At 47.5% G+C, this 23101-nt stretch overlaps 1 protein-coding gene across 1 annotated transcript in view; it reads right to left on the minus strand.

Annotated features, from left to right (window-relative positions):
* Positions 1-23101, minus strand: part of ARHGAP6 (Rho GTPase activating protein 6) — a gene marked incomplete at its 5' end in the record, with an annotated part of 482519 nt that overhangs the window by 18159 nt on the left and 441259 nt on the right. Inside the window, 4 exons of the mRNA XM_080831214.1 lie at positions 12228-12407; positions 18775-18923; positions 19968-20118; positions 22665-22720. Of these exons, the coding sequence (XP_080687340.1) occupies positions 12228-12407; positions 18775-18923; positions 19968-20118; positions 22665-22720 (536 nt within the window). The remainder of the gene's footprint in view (positions 1-12227; positions 12408-18774; positions 18924-19967; positions 20119-22664; positions 22721-23101) is intronic.

The raw sequence follows: 23101 nt of genomic DNA on the forward strand, positions 1-23101 counted from the left end.
GACTCTTGATTTTGGCTCAGGTCATGCTCTCAGGGTCGTGAGATCGAGGCGCCACATTGGGGGTAGAGCCTGCCTAAGATTCTCTCTCACCTTCCCCCTCGGCACCACGCACCCCCCTCTCTTTCTCTTAAAAAAGAAAAAAAAAGAGAACAGGCCCTTGAGCCAGACTGTGTTTGAGTCCCAATTCCATTTATTAGCTGTAGGACCTTCGGCAAGGCATGTGACCTTTTTTGGTCTCAGTTTCCTCATCTGTAAAGTGGAGAGAATGATAGGCCTCACCACAAGGGGTTGCTGTGGTGATCAAATGACTTAGTAGCCATTGCAAACTTAGAACAGTAGCCGGCAGATAGTGAATGCTTGAAAAGACTTGCTGACTACTGTATTTGCCCATGTCAGTTTATCACTGGGTGCTCGCCCTCACTCTGTCCTTGCGTCCTGCTCCAACGACAATGAAAAAGGTTTCTCGCTTCAGCATTTGACAAGGCATTTGCTTGAGTTTTGGAGCTGAGTGTCACGTTTCCCTAGGCTCACCCGCAGCGTATTAGAAGATGGCCTCATAATCCTGAGCCGCAATATTGCGTGAAAATGTTCTATGAGAAAAGACTGAACTCAGCTCCAACAGGCTTTCTACTCTACAGATGCTGGTAGCTCAAGTAAAGGAAATTCCAATTATTGAGAGGAAACAACATTTGTGTCTGATTCTCTCACGGGAGGGCTCGGAGACCAGGCTCTTAAAACATGCAGGGACAAGTCTTTGGAGAATAAGCGGCAGGTAGAAGAATCTGCCTCCTGCCTCTTGCAGAACTGAATTCTTCTTGAGCTCCGAGAAGCTGGAAACAATCTTATTAATAAAAACAGGGATGAGAAAGCAACAACAAAACGCTTTCCTTCCCTCATAAATCTGCTCCTCCCACTTAATCCCGTGTCTTCATTAATGACATTGCCAAACCCTATTCACACAAACTCAAAGTCTGGGTTGCATTCAAGCTTCTCTGTGTCCTCTCCCCTCCCTGTTCAGAACCAGGAGACCTACTTGACTTTAGCTCTGTGAGGCTTGTTCCTTCTTTCCTCTATCTTTCCACTCCGACCACACTGATCCAAGTTCAAGCCCTTGTTACCCCTTTGTAGTGGCATCTGTTGGCCATTACCAGCTTCCATTTCCCTCTTGTTGTAACAGTTCTGCCCCAAGTTCCCTCTGAAGAATCAAGTGCTCCCCAACCCTTAGCTCAAGGGTGATGCGTAAGCTGCTCGAAGGCTGCCATCATGCCCCTCCCGGATTCCGGGAGCTGCCTGTGCCACGGGCATGGGACTCCGTTCAAGGTCATGAACAGCCGGGGGAGTGTCCCCAAAGCATCTGAGAAGAGACAACACAGGCAGAAGCCACATGGGGCCTGAGGATTGTGCTGACGCTGGAAGAAACTACAGCAAGAGAAGGAAAGGATCTCTGGATAGCATGAGTCCTAGGTAAACCTATGCCCGAGGCCGTGTTTGCCCGTGGACCTCAAATTCCTTAAACTACTTTGAGATTTTGGTTGAAAAGAAAGATACAACCTTCATGGGCCTTTGATGCAACTGCTTGCCAACTTAGACACTGGCTATTTCCTTCACCACTGGTGTCTAATTTCTTCTCTCTGTGGTTGTTCGAGTGCCCTGATCAAGACGTTTGCTCAGAAGCCTTTTTATCCCTACCGTGGAAGCCCCCCACTCGCTGGCGTGTGTTTGCCATCTTGTCCCCTGGTGGCCACCCTCTCCTGCTCTCTACTTCAGCAACCACTGTGCTTCTCACTCTGGCCTTTCCCCAGCTCATTCCTTTCATTCATTACATAAATATTTGGTGACGGCTTATCGACCGCCAGGCACTGGATGTGGGGATTCGGCTACAAACCAAACAGACGAGAACCCTTGTCTCCTTGAGACTGACAATCACTATGGGAAGACTGGCATTAAACAAATAAACCAAACAAACATAGCACGGATCACACGGAGATGGAGATGAACAAAACAGAGAGGTGCCATTTAAGTAGGATGGCAGGTCACAGAGAAACTGCCACTTGAACAGGGAACTGAAGTAGATGAAGGAACTGGAGAAAATCATTCCAAGCAGAAGGAAGCAAAAATCAGCAGGATCACGAGTCAGGAGCAGAGAGGAGGCCAGTGAGGCTGGAAGGAACGAGGAAGGAGGCGAGCAGTAGCAAGTGGGTCGGGTAGCCAAAGCCAGATGTTGTGGAGTCTTACAGGTCAGAATAAGGACATCTGCTCTCAATCTAGGTGGCTGGGGAGCCACTGGGGGGTTTTGAGCTGAAGACTAACGTGAACTGGCATCGCTGGCTGCTGCACTGATAGCAGATCGCAGGGAAGCCAGGGGTGATGCGGGGAGCGCCAAGAGGGGCTGCTGCTATGCCAGAAGACAGATGGCGGGGGGCTGAACCAGGCTGGTGAGCCAATGAGGGATCTGTGGATCCTGGAGACAGTGAAGATAGACATGATCGCGTTAGCTAATCTGCTGGCTGGAGAGAGAAAGAAAGAGGGAGAGGGAGGAGGAGGAGAGGAGAGACGCTTTCGGTGTTTGGAGCCGGCAGGCACCTGGAAGCACGGGGTTGCCCCTAACACTGACCTGTGCAGAGAAGTTGCAGGTGGAGGAGGTGGAAGGTCACAGCTGGGAGGGCGGCTTCGCTAGGGTAAGGGGGGGCGAGCCTGTGGGGCATCCAAATGAAAGAGAGATGTAGGAGGCAACTGGGAATAAGGCTCTGGGGTTCAAGAGAGAGGACTGGGCTGGACAGAGAAATTTGGGAGACACATATAGATGGCATTTAAAGCTCTGTGCCCAAATCCAGTGGCCCCGGGAATGAGAATGGGAAGGAGAAGAGAAGGGGCAGGGTTTTTAGGTCAAGGCTAAGGGGTTCGATTCTCTACTTTATCGACTAAATTAAACGTCAAAAGACTGATAATTTTTACTGCAATTTTTTTGAGCAACACGACCCAACAGATACACACTATTGTACCAATCTGTCAAAAAAAAAAAAAAAAGTAATGCCTGAAGGGTAAAAATGAGGAGAGAACTCATTTGTGAAAAATGAACAGAAAGCAGAAAATAATATAAGCCAAAAACGTATATCCTGAACACTTTGTAAAAGAAACTTCCATGAGCAAATGAGGAAACATATTTGTTTTTCATCTAGTTAGTTTAATTTAAAATTTTCTATGCTTAGACACGTAATAAAAAATTTTGTTCCAAGCACTAATCCATTCCCACTGAAGAATAAACAACCCTCATGCGTATCCTTTGGAGTGGGGTATCATGGTATTAATTCTGTGAGAGTAGACAGTGTGTCTAACAATAAATTATTAACTTGGGTACACTATTAGAATAGGTTACAGGAAGTATCATTATTTAAAACACAACATTCCATAATGTTCTGTTAAATTATTCCATAATTCAGAGTTTTTACTCTCTCAACTCGGCTCGGTTCCCAACCAATTATAATCATTGAGGTTTATTTTATGTAGCATACATGACTTTTACTTGCTAACAAATGCAAATAGAAAGGGTCAGTGCTATAAATCGATCTATAGTTTCTTTTTAAAAGACCCATGATGCCATTCTGGCTTGGAAACGCTCTTTAAAAATAAGTATAAAGCTATAGCTTCAAAATGTGGATCCATGTACTACAGGAAGGGTAGGTAATATTTTCCTCTGTATTAGCTAAGACTGACTCCAGTGTACATAATCCATTTATCTTAATTAGTTTATTTATATCCCATCTTGTTACAAAATGACTTAAAGCAGCTTTAAAAACTCATATGATAAAACCACATTTGTTTGTTTATTGTTAAGGAATGGTACAGAAAATTGGGGCCAGTGGGAAAATGAGAGTAGAGAATTTGAAACGATGCCTAGAACTGACTTGTAATATTCGTATAACGGCTTCCAGTGCTGTCTCCCCAACAATCCCTCCAATCTTTGTCCCTATTTGCACGTTTCATTTCCTATTACTTAATACAAATTTCAAACTACTGGCTCAGTTCAATTGGATGAGCATTCATTTTCTGTGAAGTTCGGTATGTAACAGAGAAAACACAAGTCAAGGGAATGAGCTGATAGGAAACAGGAGCTTACGGTAAGTCAGAAATACCCAGACGGATCATTCCTATGTATGTTCCTCTGCGGGAATCAGAATGCTGTCAAAAGAATTTCTGATGAAGAGTCGATAGCCCCCAAGGTCCAGGTTTTATCAGCTTTGCTGCTTATAATTCCTTAATGTAAACTTGGATACATCAACAGTCTTCTTTAGGATTCTGTTCCTGTATCTGAAAATCCAGGCATATCCTATCTGTCCCATTTACCTTTATTGAAGCGTGATGAGGATCAAAAGGACCAACAGGTGTGAAAGTACCTTACCAATTGCCAAGAGGTTCAGAATGAGAAATTTTGTTAGAAATAGACAAAATAATTAATAAATCAAATACTTAAAAGAACCAAATAAAAGCAGATAACATGGAGACGGCCAATATTTATTCCGCGACTTTTTTCTTGACTCAGTCATCCGTCTCTGCCTCTTATCCTGTGAGCTCCTAGAGAAGCATCACTCTCTTCTCCTTTGCTTAACACTTTGGGTGGGTAACTAAGCTGTGGGATGTCCTCTTGATATGTCTTTGCTCCTGACCTCTGCCTGAATTTCTAGAGTTGAAGTTTGTGATCTCTTGGCCCCTCAGCTGCAACGGTCTTGACCAACCCCGTGTAGCTTCCCCTTTCTGGTTCCTTCTCTTCTGCCAGACCTAGTCTTCCGTTGGTCACATCCGTAGAAGGTAAATTGCCAGAGGGCAGGGACCATCTGACTTGTCTGCCCAGAAGTGACAGGGGCTCCTAAGGTTGTAGTTCTCCGTCAGCTGGCCTCCTTCGCAGCTCGGGCAAGCTCATGTGTGCCAATCCTGGCCAGGGTGCCCCTCGTGGGGGTCCTGAAACATCTCTTCTCATCAGTGGATGGGATGATGGCCGCAAGAGATGCTGGAGATAACTGGAGTGTCTTGAACCTGAAGTGCAGGTGAGCCACTAAAGCCCCGCCCTTTAGGCTGTTTCTGTGACGTAATAATCCTGCTGCTTGCAGCCATCAGCAGTTGAGTTTTCTCCTCCCAGCAGTCAGTCAAATGCTTTCTCCATTATGCCTCTTCTTCCTCTTTGCTCCCTGCTCTTTTCTCTCCGGAAGCTCCCACCTGCACACCAATGACCCTTCACCTACCTACTCTCACAGGTCAATACTGTACTCTTCTAGAACACAAGCTAGGGGCCCTTTCCTACCCAATGGGCGCTCAAAAAATGTTGTCAGAATGGCGACAAATAATAATCAAGAAGAACCCAGAATTACTGGTCTTCATGGCGTACGTACACTGGTTCTGCTACCTTTGCGTAGGTGCTTCTCTCTGCTTATAAATAGTACCAGTGTCATGCTCTAGCAAAATCTCCTTTCTATTAATTTTTAGAGTTGGAAAATAAATTTCCTTTCCCAACTGAGGATCATCAGAAATTTTCTGACATGTTCATAAACTGTTGTTCTCATTAATAGAGAAAGGAAAAATGAGGGGTACCTGGGTGGCTCGGTGGGTTAACCGCCTCTTGGTTTCAGCTCAGGTCATGATCTCAGGGTTGTGAGAACAAGCCCTGCATTGGGGTCCTAGCTCAGTGTGGAGTCTGCTTGAGATTTTTTTCCCAACCTCTCCCTCTCTTTCCCTCTGCCTCTGCCCCATCCCCCACAACTCACGTGTGCATCCTCTCTCCGCCAAATAAATAAATACATACACACATAAATACATAAAATCTTTCTTAAAAAATGAGAAATGAGGGGAGCCTGGCTGGCTCAGTCGGTGGGGCATGTGACTCTCGATCTCAGGGTCATGAGTCTGAGCCCCACGTTGGGCATAGAGATTACTTTAAAAAAGAGAGAGAAAAAACTGAAAAGTATGACTCCATAACAAAACACATTTTATCCTTTTTTCTTCTGGGATTCTGTACATAGCAAAATAGAAACAAAGGAGGACTGTGAAAAACACACTAGTTTAAAAAACATCAACCAATTCTGCACATCGGAGTGAAGAAACAAAATCCAGCTTCAGCGCCGTCTTCACTTACAATTTATTGTCTCACATCAAAATCTCTACTGGGTTTTGGTCAACTATGTAGTAAGTTTAGATATTTTCCAAGGGTACCATTTATGGCTGTGTTTATCTGGAGACTCAACTCCTTAGATTTCCATGTGTTCCTTCAAAGCAGAATGCTATTTCAAAAATCAAAAGAACTTTGGACGCTCCTGCTTCAGAGAAAAAATGTAAACACTGCACATACGAAGGAATAAAACTGTCACAATAAAAATCCACCCTATCAAATTAAAAATGAAACCTTGAACGGTTGCCTAGGGTAGAACACTTAACGGTGTAGCTTATTCTATAACCCACAGAGAGGGCAAAATGGCTCAAATTTTCTCCATTTACAAACGTTAGTTACTCCAAGTGTTCCATACCAATTCATTCCCTTGCAGGGGACCAGGAAGGAGGCTTCGGCGCTGCAAACTCTAGCACTTTCCAGCCAAAGCAAGTGGCACCGGAAGTCATGATGACATTTCTGTAACTCAGCACACGCGCTGACAGAAATCACTAATTTCTTGGGCTGTTTACGGGAGTATAAGCTCAACCACGAGGAGGCCCAGTCTAGAACCTTCTGTGTGACTGTTGCCGAGGACGGCTTCACATTATGGGAAGGGGCTCTGGGTGTATCCGGAGGGTCAGTATGCATGAAATTCAACACATTTTTCTCAAGTGCCTGATACGTGTCAGGCAGCATGTTTGGCAACCGGGGCACGTGAGGGAACAGATACAGTCAAGGAGCCCAGGTCTCGCGGAGCTGTGGTTGGAGGAAAACGGGAGGAAGGAAGACGAAGAAAAAGCAAGCAGTCCTCGCTCCACTGCGTCAGGCTGAAGGCGGTAGAAACTGCGCAGGCGCCTGCTTCTGCCCCTCTCTGCCTGTGTCACCAGCACACCTGTGTTCTGTCGCTGCGGGCAGGGACAAGGTGAGCAGGCTCCAGCAGGAACACGTACCCGCTCCTGCAGCCACCCGCCGGCCTGAACAGCAAGCGGGTCGGTGTTAGGGTTAGTCCAGAGAGATGAATGCTGGTTAACGTCTTCTTTGCTCCCCATTTCAAACTGGCTAACACAGTCTCTTTCTCCCCCGCAAACGGACTCTATAGTCGAGACACCACATTAAAGCACCTTGTCTTCCGGGCGGGGAGGCATCATGCTGTAGAAAGAATTCACTTAGTTGCTGCATCACTTGGGCAAACTACCTTGGCTTGCTCTCATGACACGGTGGGGACATTTAGATGAGCTGATGACGTTCATCATGACCGGCCCGACCCCTGGTCCGTAAACAGTGGTCCTTTAAAAAACAGCGATATATAAGCAAAGGAAATGGACAGGATATATGATGACCTGGCTATGTTGGTAGGGGCTGGTTCCTTGTGCCAGGACTTGACTCCCTTTGATTTGGCATGCAAAAGCCGGTTTAAGAACCTGCAGTTTGTGTCAGGGAATGAAGGGAACATGGAGGGAAGCTTGGCTTCCGAGCTTGGAATCCTCACGTCGGCCTCTGACCCTTGGCTCCCAGTGGTTCTCATGAAAATTCCCATGTGCGCGGTGCTGGTCCCCAGCTCGGGCTGACGACCCGGCGGGCTGGGAGCTCGCCGGCTTTCCCACGTCTCCAATGCACCCCGGGCTGTTCATCAGCCTGGAAGGGTAGCGCCTTCTCCTCTTTCCCTCTCTCCAAGAAAGGAACCCTGGTAGGGATCATTTAGAATCGGCCCTCAGAACGAGCTGACAGTTTCCCCCACTCTGCTCTGAAGCTCTTATTCATTCTAGGAGCAACGATGAGCTTTCTCTGGGATTGCCAACAGCAGTTACGGAAGCAACAGCTTGTGGGACAACGCGCGCGCTAACGGTTTCGTCGGGGAATGTTTTCTACCTTACAATGATCCCGGGGAGGGTTTCTAGGTAGGCATGAGCCTTCTCTTTTATTTCCAGCATTCCCAGAGCATGTCATTTTATGTTATCAGGTTTTGAAACTGCTGATAGCAGAAATGCAGGGTCAGGATTTAAAGGTGAGGGAGTAAGGGGCGTGGGCACGGAACCAAGCACAAACAAACAACAGGAATGCATTTCAACAAATCATTACTGGGCACCTGTTTGCTTTACGGGACATCGACGAACTGTATAAACCAGGTGAAATTCCCTGTCTTCAAGAAGTTTACATTCTATTAGGGTTTCAATATGCATCCTAAGTAAGTATACTGATTACACAGTGAGCTGAAGGGTGAGAGGAAACCGAAGAGCGGGGAAGGAAGGAGGCGTGTGGGCGTGTGGGACAGAGCGGGCACGGTGGGCATCCCCACACAGCTGACACGTTTGGAAGTGCGTGATAGGGGAGCTTCTTATCAATTTCACGCAGTAACACCAGCGATCTTTTCCGTGTGCCTAGTATGTGTCAGTTCTTGTCCCAAGGACCTTAAAATGTCACTTCTTATTCTCAAAATAATCCTAAAGAGGAGATAACTTCATCTCATTTTGGTACAACGGGAAACCAAGGTTCATGGAAGTTGAGCATGGGCCCAAGGTCACAGAGCAAATACATGGCCGAGCAAGGATGTGATCTCTGCAAGCTTGTTCCAAAGCTCACGGTCTTTCCCGCACCTTGGGGGTTTCCCAAGATGTGGTTTCCTCGCTCCTCTGCTGCGAGCTCAAGCTTGAGAGTGACTCTGAACAATCTGCTGCCTCGGTTTTCCACAGAGGGATCACAAGGGCTGTTATCGGGACCTGTCTCCAGCTCTAGGATTTCCAACCCAGTGGCTGAAAAGCAAACAACCAGTGTGAAAGCCTATCCTAGGCAGCCTCTCAAAGCCCGCGCCAGCCTCTGAATGTAGGCCCCTCTCCTGATGACGGGACAAAGTCAGGCTCTTGTCGGGCCTCTCTTACTAACTCAGATGCCTCTCCTGCATGGGAGAGGCAGTCCCCACACCAGGACATGGAGGACATTATTAACACTCAGAACAAACGTCTGAGTGGTCGCCGGGCCTCTGGGGGTTTGCATGACCACTTCATCCATTCTGCCACCCTTCCTGACAAGTCTGCCTTTCTAATGCCAATGGGGAGCAAGGCCCCCATTTCGGAGCTCATCAACCCCGCCCCCCTCCCCCCCGCCCCGGCAAATCCATGAAATGGCACGATGGCTAACAACCTTTTACTACTGGGCTTCAGACATCCTTGCTTGGGATTATTGGGCTCACTCTGAAAGCTTCTTTAAGAAACAAAATGAAACAGCGACATACACCACCGTATTTTTGTCCACCCACGTGGACCGGCTTTGCCAACCAGCCAGCAGCTTGAGGATAACCAACTAGATTCTGAAATGCCAAATATGCCAAGAGGACCCGCAGTGATAAGGTTCGTTTTCTTTTGTGCTTTCTAGAAATAAAAGAGGTAAAGTTGGGGCGAGGGCACAGGACCGTGGAGATTTTAGAACTAGAAGGGATCTTGGTTTTCATTCGTTCTGACCTTGTCCTCTGATACCTAAAGAAGCAGACATCTCAGAAAGTTGATGTGGAGCAAAGAAAGGACTAGAGCAAAACCTCCTGATTCCAGAGCCGGTTTGCTTTTTACTGGCCTTTGCCTGGGATCTTCATCTCACCTCTCCTCCCTTTTATCCCCTCCATACATAATCCCCATTATCTGTCTAGGAAATCAAGAATGCTTGTATTAATTTTAACTTACTCTGGAAAGGCATCCTTAATTCCTCCATGTCTAAACTTTTTCATATGTATACAGAGTAAAAATTAACAATATGGAAATTGTATGTTCCAGAACTACCACCAAATCATTCATTAATTCAACCAATATTTCTTGTGTTTCTGCCGTGTGCCAGGCACAGGGGGGATGCAGTAAAGAAAGTAGGTGGAAACGGGCACAAATTCATCCTGTCACAGAGCTCACATTCCAGTGGGGAAACACACAACAAACGAGAGAACTTAGTAAAACCCTGTATTTGTAGTGATGAGTGCCACGGAGAAAAAGCAGGGAGAGGGAATACGAAGTGAGGGGGTGTGCACATGGGGGTGGCGGCGGGGGTGTATTTTAGACCAGGTGGCCAGGAAAGGCACAAATGCAAGCTACTACCCCAGAGACCCCGGGCATCAACGTCTCCCAAGAACAGCAAGCGAAGAAAATGCTGGAAAAGGTGGAACCGATGGACTGATGTTCTTCTGCTGTTTTCCATAGTCCGGGCAGCAGGAAACTGTGGCCAGGAAAGGCTGTGCTGGTATCCGCGTGGAAAAGAAATGCCTGATTTGCTTAGAATATGGAATTTAGAGAACAGAATTCAGATTGGTGAGAGGTATTATTTTGTTAAAAAAAAAAATCCAGCGAGCATGAAGTCATGCCAAGACTACTTGGCAAGATGACATGGGACTTAAAACTTGAAGAAAATGGTGAAAAGTTCAGTTATTTGATTCATCCTAATATGTAGTTAATTATGAGGGTTTTGGCTGAAGTGCGAAACTTACACACAGGCAATGACTAATTCCATATTTTTTGAGAGTTCGTTGTTTGCAAACAGAACAGCGCTTCAGAGACTCGGAGGGGAGCAAGACACCATCCTACCTCAGTGAACTTTCCCACTGTGTGTAAATCCATTTTCTCTTCTTCCTGGGCATCCAGCAGGAATCCGTTTTCCCAGCTTCCCTTGTGGTTAAGCATGGCCTGTGTAATGGGCTTTGAGTGGACGTGATGGATGGCCCTTCTAGGTACGGCCCATAACATCCTAGGGGATCGCAGCATCTCAAGACGCCAGGAGTTCAAGACCCTAAATCATTAGCTGCAAAGCTCTCTGACACATGTCTGATTACACTTCACATCAACAAGATCTTGACGTCTGTTTGTGCCGAAGTCCTGAGATTTGGACCAGCTCATGTTGCCCAACCGACGAGATTCTTAATGAACATTTACATAGACTCTTAGAGCCTGCAGAATGCTTTCACGTATCAAATGATTCTGGGAAGCACCCTGGGAAATAGGGTGTACTTTTAACCTTCCCATTTCACAAAAGCCGAAATCGATGCTCGTTGACCGCTGAGGTCCTTGGTCACGATCACACAGGTACGACGCAGAGGGCAGAGTGTAAAGCGCCGGCTTTCAAACTGACAAAAATACCATGGGCGTGGAAGTAAATCTCACGCAGGGCATTTGATCAACGCAGACACAATACTAAGGAGTTGCAAAAGAGGGAACTGACACGCTCGGCTGAAGCGGCCACGCGAGGCTCTAGCGGAATAGGGGAAGATTTATGGTGAGCATTTGCAAATTGACAGGAGAAATGGGAGAGGAAACATGGAGAAAGTTCCTGTAAATTCTGACATGCGATATGAGCGGCAAACAGAAATAGAAGAGGCTTGGCATCTGTTCTAATGTTTCAAGGGAAGTTGGAGCAAGCAGTGCAGTTTTTTGAAGGAAAACAGGAACTGGTAATTCAATACAAATACAAAAAATATTTATTGAGTGCCTGCCAGATGGAGGGCCTTCCAAACGTGTACAGAGGATACAGGGAGACGATAACAAGGGCACAGCCCGTGTTTCAGATGCATTTAGAAACCACTAAGGGAACTAGTCATAAACGACTGTAACACAATGTCGAGTAAGATAAACATCAATAAGAACAGTGATGGGTTTTAAGGGACAAAGAAGTGATATGAGAAGGACATGGGAGAGAGAGGTGAAGCTTCACGGAGGCGGTAAGACCAACGTTGACCTCGGAGGAGATGCCGTCGACGGGGGGTGGTTACGGATTACGTGAATTCAGGAGGCCCACAGATAACTCCCCAAAGAAGGATGTTATCAATACTTTGAGCAGGGACCTCGCTATCTGGATAATTAAATCCCTCCAAAATGTAGCCATGGTCTAAGCGACAACAAAATACAACTTATAACTTGGGTATGTTTGTTTAAACGTGGGATCACAAACTTCCAGTGACACCACAGCTCTGTGCATTTCTAGTTCTATGGAAACTGCCTGGCTTCCGGTGAATTCAGGCAACGACTGGCCCTGCAGACCAGAGATGGCATGCGTGACTTTTGGTCTGCAGCCCAGCAGCCCCACGAGGCAGCTTACCGAGGTGTCCTGCCCAAGGAGAGCCACTTACCATGAACAGGGCTTCGTAATTTTCAATCATTTTCTGCACCACAGCGATGATCGCTGTGCTCTCCTCAGCCCGGGCTGAGCTCTGGACAGAGAATTCTTTGTCCGATGATTTCTGCTTGTGCAGCAGGTTGGGTCCAAATATGGTGGCCAAGTTCAGAGAGGTCATTTTGTTCCCAGTGACCTGTAAGAATGGACGACACAAGGATTGGTGTTATTTTTGCTTTTCAAACTGCTGGGTGGGTTGGTAATCAAAGGGACCTTTTTCCTTTCCTTTTTTTTTTTTTTTTCCCCTGCAAGGACTATATCACCTTTGGCAGAATCCATGAGGAGCACCATCACTTCCCTTTTGTTTTATATCTTGGATTGACTCTCATAGCTCAGTGGTCATTTCAATAGCATATTAAGTACAATTTTACATCTCTAAGTTATCCGTTGTGAAACTGGTACTATATAAAATGTCTTCTCTGTGTGCTTTTAAAAAATACTGAAGTCCATGCATGCCTGCATCCATGCATCCGTCCATCCAACCAACCACTCGTCCCTCCATACGAGCCAGCCAGCCTTCCGCCCATCCTGGCATCTATCAGCCCATCACCCCTCTATTAAATCACCCACTCAGGGCCTACCACAGGCTACACCATTTTCGTGGATTTGAATTATTTAAAATTTTCCCAACAACGACCACGGTACAGTCCTTATTTTAAAGAGGTCACTTTCTAGAGGGGAAGTAAACATATCAATTACAGGGATTGGGTACAAAGTGTGAAGCTATCAACTCTGGCGGCCCCAGGGACACTTCAAAGACGTGGTGATATTTGCACAAAACCATGAAAGAGGAATGGAGTTGGTTAGGCCAAAAAGCAGGGGAGCTGAGGCAAGGGACGATTTCACAGTAGGAGGAACACCGTATGCAAAAACAGAAACATGTAAACTACATCCAGGCACCCCCGTGCCCCCCCCCAACAGCGTCACGGGGGGTTCTGCAGGAAAGGCAGGCAAGGGCCATGGCGACGTGTCCCCTGTGGGCAAAACTGCCCCTGGTTGAGAACCACTAGGCTAGACAAATTTTTCTTTCTCTTGTCGATATTAGTTGCAAATCTAGGAACACAGGGATATGTGTGGGGACTGTGGCTGCTCGGTGGGGCTGCTTGGTCTGGGAAGACGTGCAGAGCCTTTGCGAGGCACCTGGGTGCCCAGCATAGAATTCGAGAGTCCTGATTCATGGCCACAAGAAAGACTCCTGGTCCCACCCTTGTCCTGGGGAGCCCTGAGCCGGAGCTGGTGGCCGCCCAGGCCTGCGATCCTGGCATGGCACACGGCAGGTGCTATTTTTAGAAGGTGAGCCTGTTTTTCAGGCCTCCTGCCAAGTGAAATGCTTTCACATGTAAACACTGGGCAGTTTCACGGAAATACTCTTTATCCGTAGGACTGTTTGATTATTTTTCTTCTGCATTTTACTTCATGGATATAAAAGTTGCCATTTTTTCATTTGCTTTTTCCTTTCTCTTCCTGGAAATTTACGGCTGAGGATAAAACCAACTATGTGTCATGTTCAAATTCATCCCTTTGGAACTTAGGCTTTTGGAGCGCTTCCCTCTACCCCCTTAAAGTCGTATCAGGGTTTTCCTATTTTTTTTTCAACATTAACAAATAGGAGATTTTGTTTTCCTTTAAAAGAATGTTTAGCACAAGGACAGTCCAAAACCCTGTTTCCGTTCCCTCCTTCCCCTGTTGCTATTCTGGGAGCGCAACCCAATCCGTCCGTAAAATGGCACAGAGATTCCAGCTGTAGACCATGCTGCTGTGGCTTGTTAATGCTTTATTTGTTGGGTTGTGATTTGTTTTTGTTTTACTGTGCTTGAGACTGGAAAGGGGACTCGCTCGAAGACAGCCTCCAGCTTTGCAGCCTGTGGTCCTGCATCTACCTCTACGGGGGTCTAGGTTACAACACGTGCCCTTGGGGGCAGCTCATGAGCTAATTATGAGCCAGCCAATTAAACGACCGAATTTATCTTCATTAAATAAGCATCCCAGAGCCTTTCTAAACCTAATAGGAATCGCTCCCATTGATTATCAGTCTGGCATGCACGGTCACCGGACTAGGAACTTTCCACAGGCCGTTTCAGTTCTTTCGCGCTATAAGCTGGGGAAGCAGCCGGGCTGTTGTCTTTTTTTTTTTTTTTTACACCCAGGGAAGTGATGCCCAGAGCCCGGAGCCAGGAGCGGGGGCGGAGCAGAGGAGCCAGCCCCAATCTTCCTCGCAAGCCCGCACCTCCCCCTGGTCACAGCATGGGGCAATGGGAAAACTAAACTTTCAAGCAAGGGCTGGGATTGGGGTGAGGAGGGCGACACCCTGGTTCTGCTCCAGTTCCAAAGCCAACCTCCATTTCCTGACGGTCTACACCTCCTCAGAGATCAGTAATCCTGGTTTTATGCCGGTGGCTCATAAGGTCTTTTCTGCCTCGCAGACTTTGTGAAGAACTGAAGACCGGCTACGGACTCTCCCACCAAAAACGAGCATATCCACACCACATTTTCTTCAATACCAGAGCAATCTTAGACAACCTGAAAAACCACTAGGTTCCCCCCCACCCCCCCACCCCCCCCCGGCTCAAGAGGTTTCAGTGATGTTCCTGCAGTATTCTTTCTTAAAGAAAGGAAATCGTTCTTCCCTTTGGGAATTTCTCTTTTCCCCAAGGAGCAAAGCAAATAAAATGGAATCAGACAAAGTGAACACAGACAGCGAAATGCCATTATCATTTCCCCCCAATTTCCCAGCCAACAAACGTTCTCACGCCCTTCTTGTCAAAATCATTAAGATCCTATTAGTTAATGATGCAGGGCACCGCAAGTGCCGATTAGAAAGGAAACATTATGCTCATCTCATAGAGGAGGAAGCTGAGACCTTCCCCTGCCCAACTCTGTTCTCTTCCCTCTTCCTCTAGGTCACAGAAACCGGGTTGTGCAGCGAGGCGCTGGTGGAGCATGGGAGCCTCCAAGCTCCTCGATGCTCTCTGACCGCAGCTCTCCACGTTGCAAGCCACAGTCACTACCCAGCGGAGACAGAACCTGTCTAAGCCCGAGCACCGAACGGGCCAGAGGAAAAGCTGAAGGCTGCTCTGTTTCTGGAGCATATCTGACAGCTGGAGTCCTGCCTCGCCGCAGTGCACCCATCCCATAGCCTCTACGTACTCGTGCCAAACCACCACCGACAAAATATTCACAAGCAACCGCCAGTTCCTCTCCCTCCACTCTGAACTCCGACCAGAGGGGCTTTCGGCTAACCCCCATCCCCGCACAGGGCTTACATGGTCCATTCACTCGAGCCCCTCGAGACGTCTCCTCCAGGAAGCCACTCCTAACTTTCCTGGCCCGTGTTCGCCACCTTTCTCCCGAGACTCTGGGCTGACCCTGCACTGCCTCCCCTAATTCCACACTTGCCTTGTGTCCTCCCCTCCTCCACCTCCTTGGGGCCGCAGCACCCCAGGAACAGCAACTGGACAATTCCGGAACAACACTCAGATCGGGGCCCAGGACGTGAGTGATTCGAACACCAAGGCCACTGTTCCATGGAGACACTGACAACGCGAACTGCTGGTCTCCACATCGCTAGTCACACAGAGGCTTCCCAACGCTCTCTCTCCCCCCGCCTCTACCAATCTACAGCATGGGTCACACAGCCTTAGCGGAATCCTTCCAAACGTTCAGGGCTTAAAGGAACGCAGCACCTACCCCCTTACAAAGGCATTCGGCACCCCATGAACACAGCCCAATTTCCTCTCAGAACGTCCTCGGGACCTTCCCACTCCAGAGCCTCTACTCCAACCGAGATGGCTGCGTGGGCTGCCTGTTCGCCTGGGACATCTCACCGTTCCACGGACGCGAGAACCTCTCCTCCTCCTTCCCCGGCCACTTTAACGTTTGGTTGCCGGTCCTTCCTTTTGACTCAGGGTTCAGGTGGCGAGTGCATAGAAGCACTTGCAAACTCATGCTTCCCCGTACAGCCTTGCTGTTCCCGGGACACTGTCACATTAGAGTAAACCAGTCTTCCCAACCACCGTGCCGTGCCGGGTGGAGACTCTGTATCCCCAAACTTCAGATAAGGAAACTCAGGTTTAGGGAGGTTAATAGATTTCTCCAAGAACACCTGGTCAGTTAGTTATGAAGCTACCCAAAGCTCTCAACCAGGGGTGACTCTGCCCCCTCCCCACCCCTCACAGGGTACTCGGCAATTAGAGATGCTTTTGGTCGTCACAACAGGGGCACGGTAGGGAGCTGCTACCGACATCAAGCATTTAGGATAAAGGCCCAGGACACTGCTAAAATATCCCAGAATGCACAGGGCAGCCCTACAATTACTTGGTCCCAAATATCAATCCTACGGAGGCTGGAAAACCCCCAACTAGACCCATGGGTTTTTTCCCCCTAATTCCTAGTCTAGATTCCTGTCTTCTTAGTAAGCTAGACCAGTTTGGGTTGGAGCCACAGCTGCGACTTCACTGGTCACTGGATGGCTCCGACCACTATTCCATACGAGAAGGCTGTGTGAATGAGAATGACGAGCCCCTCCCTCCACATTTTCTCCTGCCATCTTCTAGGGTCCTGTCATGCTCACTCTGCAAATCTACCGTGCCTCTGGGGTCCAGGGTGCCTCCCCCAGGGTTGTGTCCCTGTGGGACCCTGGCGGAGTTACTTAACCCCTCTAGGCCTCGCTTTCCACCTCTAAAATGCGGAGGCAGCGACAGCGGCCTTGTGCAGTGGAGGACTGACCGTAACGTATAAAGCCTCAGCTGGCAGCTGGCACGAGATCGGACCATGACAGCTACGGTGCCAACAGGCCAAAGGGCGTCGGTCCCCAGCCTGGAATCTTTTCTTCCTTTGGGCCTGGGTGATGGGGTTTCGTTCAGCATTTGGACTGAGAGAGAGTGTCTGCAAAGGATTCTAAAAAAGCAAGAGTTGCTTCGATCGGACTTCCTGCTTTCATCGATGCCTTCTTCTTCGTCACCTAAGACCCGACTGTCTGCTCCCACGCTACTGCAGGAGCATCAGAGAAGGGGTTGGCGCGCCTAGGAACGCAGACAGGGTCCTGCCTCCACCCAGTGATTTGGCAGGTGATTCCACAGCTTGCGTTGCATCCATAGCTGATAAGGGATGACACCCAGGCGGGGAGTCCAACTACCACTTAACAATTATGAGAATTACAGTATATCCCGGGGAGAGCTGTGTCTGCTAAAATAAGGTGTCGGTACCATATTATGAAGCCTGAAGCCAGCAGAGGGTTCACTAATTATAACTACGATAGAGAGACATGGCTAAGTCAGGAAAGTTCCATTCTCGCACCAAGAGCGAGGATGACATCAAGAAATGCAGAACTGCCTTTCCCGATTAAAGTGGAAAACAAAAAATAGGACCAGGATTTTTAGGAAAGAAACGTGATAAATACAGAACCGAATCCACCATAGGGCTGAGTTCTGCTTAACAAGGATTGAAAAGAAAAGGTTCTGCAGTGGACTAAGTTAGGAATGCCTTTGGCCTCTTCGCGTTTGATTTGTAATGAGTGTTATTAGCACAGGAAAGGGTCTGAGATCACCTGGGGAGTCCAAGGTCAAGGAGAAGTATGACTGGATCGTACCAAAAAGGGAAACAGATCTCTTGTTACAGTGAAGACGGAACAGGCTGCTTGTTAACTGGTCCCCTAAAGTTGAAGCCAGCATCTCCTTTGTCCAAGGGTGAAACCAAAAATCACCTTGAAGCATATGGCTGCATATGAACGAAAGAGAACCGGACCCCAGGACCTCAGATGGGCAGGGGGTGGAGTCACCCTAGGGCCCGAGTGGGGACTAGGTTCAACAAGAACATCCCAGGAGGGCCCACGGGACTGTGCAGAATCTGTTCAGTAGCTGACACGCTGTGGCATCGAGATGCATGGCGGTGGTAGATCAGGCCTTCTAGATCCTTCTACTTCCTTCTCCACCAGGTTTGGAAGTAGGACTGACTCTCCATGGCTTTAAGCCAGTTGATTTGGGGGGAAGGGTTTAAGGAGAGAAAGAACCTCTTAAGAGGAGGATAGCACACCTTTAGCCGTAGGGCGGATGGGGGGAGCTTGAGGGACAATCTGGAAGAATCACAAGGTGACGACATAGTGGGGCCCCAAGTTAAGGAAGCAGATCAAATTAATGACAATGACAGCAATCTCCCCTTGCCCCCATTACTCCATTTTTTCACAGCTGTAAACACCTCCATAGCTCTTTGCTCTTCTTCACACAAATGGAAATTCAAGGCCTTGCGTAAAGCATCGTCAGGGAAAATGGCAGCCCCGTGTAGAAGCATTCTGGAAACACAGGACGTCAGTGGCCTATGTGCTCCTGGGAACCGTCCCTCCTGAAAAAAGCCTGCACTCGTTCTCCTTCTCCATCAACAACTGGGTCAGGAAAGGGCAGGTGCCATTTCCTCCAGGTGAAGCAGATCATCAAACTGATGGCCCACTCTTCTGCAACTGGAAAAAAGGAAGAGTCACAGCATCTAGGGCGGCTGGGGGCACGTCATACCTCTTGCCCATCTTTGCTGACGTTGTCATTGGCATGCCTGGCCACCATGGAGAGGAACTGGAGGAGGCGGTGCAGGGTGTCACAGTTACAGGGAGGTAGAAGATAGATGAGGAGCTGCAAGGTGCCCAGCTGTTCCTCTGGTTCCAACACTAAGCAAGGCAAAAGGAGGCATTCTGAGTAAGTTCCAGGGGGAACTCCCACTATTCAGGTCCCGAGAAGAGGCCCCTCTCAACCCCTTTCAGAAAGGGATGAGCCAGGCCAGTCACGTTCCACTGCACCCATTCTCCCGCTGGCTTAGCAATTTAGCACAAGGTCCTACGAAGGGCGTAAAGATAAAGTAGAAGTGGGGAAATGAACCATCTGGAGTGAGCATTCTCATCCCGGGGGGAGAAAGGTAGCTTCAGTTCCCTTACTTTCTTCTCTCTCCCTTCCCCGCCATTCTCATCATTTACTTTGTAGACTGCGGTCTTTCATTTTCAGTAAATATTTACTAACAGTGACTGGGAGTTGGGGAACATTCTAAAAGTTGAGTTTATAGCAGATCTGAGGCCCTTTTCTGTTGAGGAATCCACAAGGAATTGACTTTTTGTTGGCAATAACCAAAGCCAGGGCACAATGGCAGTGTCTTCACGCCCTTCCGTGATCCTGTTTGAATTGTGGCATTGGAGGAAGAAAAATATGGAGACTGTCACAGCTCTGGCCTGTCCCTCCCCCCACTCCTCCTCCTTTTCTCCTCCATGCGATCTGGGTCTATAGCCCCCAAGCAGCCAGACTGAAAGCCCTGCCACTGGGCTATGCCATCCTGCTTTCCCTGTTATGTTGCCTGCCCCCTTTCCTCACTCTGGGTTCCTATGGCTCCCTCCTTCCTCATACCAGAAACACAAACTCATTTTTAAGGCACACACTCAATGTGAGCTCTTGCTGTCCCTCCAAAGCATCAATTTATAGCACTTTCTACTGGGCTGGGGTCATCTGAAAGCATCCCAAATTCCTGTTTGTTTTATGGCAACTTTCCTCTTGCTAATTCTCCCCAGGGTAAATCTCAGAAAATTCCCCAAAGAGCCCACTCATTAGAGACCAAAAAATAAGAAGCAAAAAAAGTCATTGGGAAACACATGTACAAGGTCCAATGAGTGAGTCGGACATCCCAGTAAATCCCTGGCCACGTCCCTGCAAATGGCCGTGTTACGCACAGAGAGTATTGATGAAGGCCGTGTACAGCTCCCTGGTGAGAAGGGGGTCCGGCATGTCCCTCAGGAACTCCTTCAGCAAGGCAGCCACATCGTGAACGCTGTGCTCCTCCTCCAGAGAGACATCAACCCCACGGTCAAACTCCTCACGTAACTGGAAAAACAATGGTTCAAATGGCAGTCTCACGACACCACACCTCAACGTTCAGAACCCAGCAAACGAAGTGCGGGGACATGCAGTATCTGGTCTTAAACTTACACAGATACCAGAAAGGAGGAGAAAACAACGTGTTGCCTTGATCTACAGAGTCTAACCATGAATATATTTTCACACGCATATATATATGCATCATTGTGCATTATTAAATAAATGCATTATTAAATGAACGTATCTGTAGGTTTACTGTTAATGATGCAAGCAGAAGGGCTGGAGAATGACATCCAGAAGGTTGGGAGGAAAGAGCTGAGGGGGTTAGGTCAAGGGTGAATGTGGGAGGGAGGAATTCATCTATCATACAGCAGTTCTGCATGTCAGCGACCCTACCAGGTTGGAATTTTGACATTTTACAGAAATACTCAACAAGAAAGCAAGGTTTTTTGCTGTGCACGATGAAATTAAAAACCCCGATAAGCCATTTGTGACTAAGCCTCAAAAGATGACAATTACGAAATAAAAGCTGCCTTAGATTAGCCAAAGGAGCCTTATTAACAATTCCCAAAGGGAGTCCCTGCCTTATTCGTTATCCTAGGTTCATTAGCGTTTATGACAACATGAAAGCACAATAGCAAGAGGAAGGGGGTCATAACTCTGCAGCCACCTTCCATGACCGACAGCTCAACTCCTCCTATGTATTGTTTTCTGCTGTAGAAATAATTCCGTGAGTTCCTGAATCTCCTCTATGCAATACGCTTCTGTAAGAGTTCAGGTTCACTTACTCATTCATCCATTCACTTGATTTCCCGTGTACCGGGCCGAGGTCTAGGCTCTCCAAGTACGCTAGGGAACAAAGAGGCAATGTCCCTATCCCCTCCCCAGCTCTCAGGCTGCTGGAGAGACTGGTGAGCAACTGGTAATCCCACAGACGATTCATTAGCTGTTAATATTGTGACAACTGTTCCGAATTAAGAAGTCTAAGGTGCTAAGAAGTGATGTTCAAGAGTAAAATGGTGGGTGAGGGGATACGTCACCCTGGAAATCGAAGTCTCCATAACCACAAATTATATTCTGATTGGATAATCCTTAAATAAATCTCTATGCAAAGGTTTTCCCTTTGGTGGGTCCAGATGCAAGCGAGGACTAATTTCTGAGACTAGCCACCTCTCCGCCTGGTGAGAATGCCATTCCCGTCCCGAGCTGCCCACTGATGCCAGGCAACTCATCGTCAGTGTGCAGGAGGCAGCCAGAACGGAAGTCTCCCCCTTGGCACCACTCCTCCCTGTGATCACTCAAACCCTCCACGGTTCTCTCCCCAGCACACGCACATGCAGAAAGAATGGACCGTGGAAAGAGGCTTAATCTAAATTGTGGGATCTTGAGTTTAACCCTGAGCTTGAACCGAACCTGGGGCAAACTGTGTGATCTTGAATTAAGTTTCTTAATTTTTCTAAGCCTCGAAAGAAGTAGGCGAAGGGGCCCCTCTCCCAGCTGGTGGCTGGAGTCAGTAAGATAATGTTTTGAAAATATTCTGCTGCTCTGCCCAGGTGAGAGGGTCCCAGAATGTTATCATGCTCCCTTCCTTCTTGCAAGCCCTGTGGCAAAGTGTTGTATGTTCTGTAGTCCCTTGTGTGGCTATTCCAAATAAAGGCAACCCACCAAATAAACAGAAAAAGGACTCCTTTTGGCAGCCCCTTTTATCTTGACAAAAAAGAAGTATCGGGGGCGTTGATTTCAGTTAGTTTCAACACTATGAACAATTATTCCTTCAGCTTTATCAGCTAAAAATTATTTTCATTTGGCTTCATTTTTGAGTTGCTGCGTTCCTTACGGCTGTCTGTTGGGACCAATGGAGGAAACGTCATGTTTTAATTTTCTTTTAGCCAACAAACGAATTCTTTTTTCAAAGGGCGGTTTGCCTTTTGTGAAGCCGTCATGAGCACAATTACCTGCCCACTCACAGGAACCTATTCCTGAAGGTCTAGCATCAAACTTCTGTTGCGGGAATGTTGTACGACGCCCAAGGAGCAAGGGGCACGGTCCCCGCGTGTACAATGAGTTGGGGGTGGGGGGTGCCAGTGGTTCCACGAAAATGTAATAAGAATGATTTCTTTTTGAGAAAGTAAAACTATAAATACGGCGTCTTACATGAAGGGAATGTTAAGGGCATCATTTCATTACGTTTTAGTAAAAACAAGTGCTAGACAATTGTCTTCTATTTATTATCCCTTCCTAATTAGGTGCTCTCTGAATCTCCTGCTTTTATAGTTTCAATAAAATGTTTATAAATTATCTTTGTTTGGCTGGACACACGATGAACACATCCAAACGTTTTGATTTCAAAGGTTCGATCCTAACTCCATCACAACCTTTCTGAGCTTCTGAGTTGTTGTTGCCTTTCACCTCTTGGGAGTCAATTATCCTGTAATTGGTGGGAGGATCCAGAAGAGCTACTCTGAAATGAATTTGCAGAAGCTGGAGCTTCGCGCAAAGTAATTCAATTGAAAGTCAAGAAACGTACGAGACAGTCTTCGCTTTTCACTTACCTGTCTCACTCTCTTTTTTGAGCTTCCAACTCGGAATATCCCCACCGTCTGGAGGCCTGCAAAGAAGAAAACAAAGTCAACAGTCCTGTTTTGTGGCTTGAAATTGGAGGAAATCGCCGTGGACATAGAAAAGAATGCCAGCAACATGCGGAACAGCAACATCACAACAGTTTAGTTATCCCCAGAAGCCTCTGCAGGTACCTGAAGCTTCGCCCTCGAAACACCAGGGACCCATCATGTTAGACGTTTTTGATGAAAAACTTTTCCTGTGATACTATGTATTTCCATATCTTCCCCATATGAAAAAAGTACCATTTTCTTCATCATTCAGATGCATCATTACTTAAACATGCATTTTATATGAAGTCTTAGTTCTTTATCGATGTTAAAAATAGACATTTATTGTTTCACTGGTTAGAATTAAAACAGGTACATAT

This window comes from Martes martes (genome assembly GCF_963455335.1).
Source record: "Martes martes genome assembly, chromosome: X".
Classification (NCBI taxonomy): Eukaryota; Metazoa; Chordata; class Mammalia; order Carnivora; family Mustelidae; genus Martes; species Martes martes.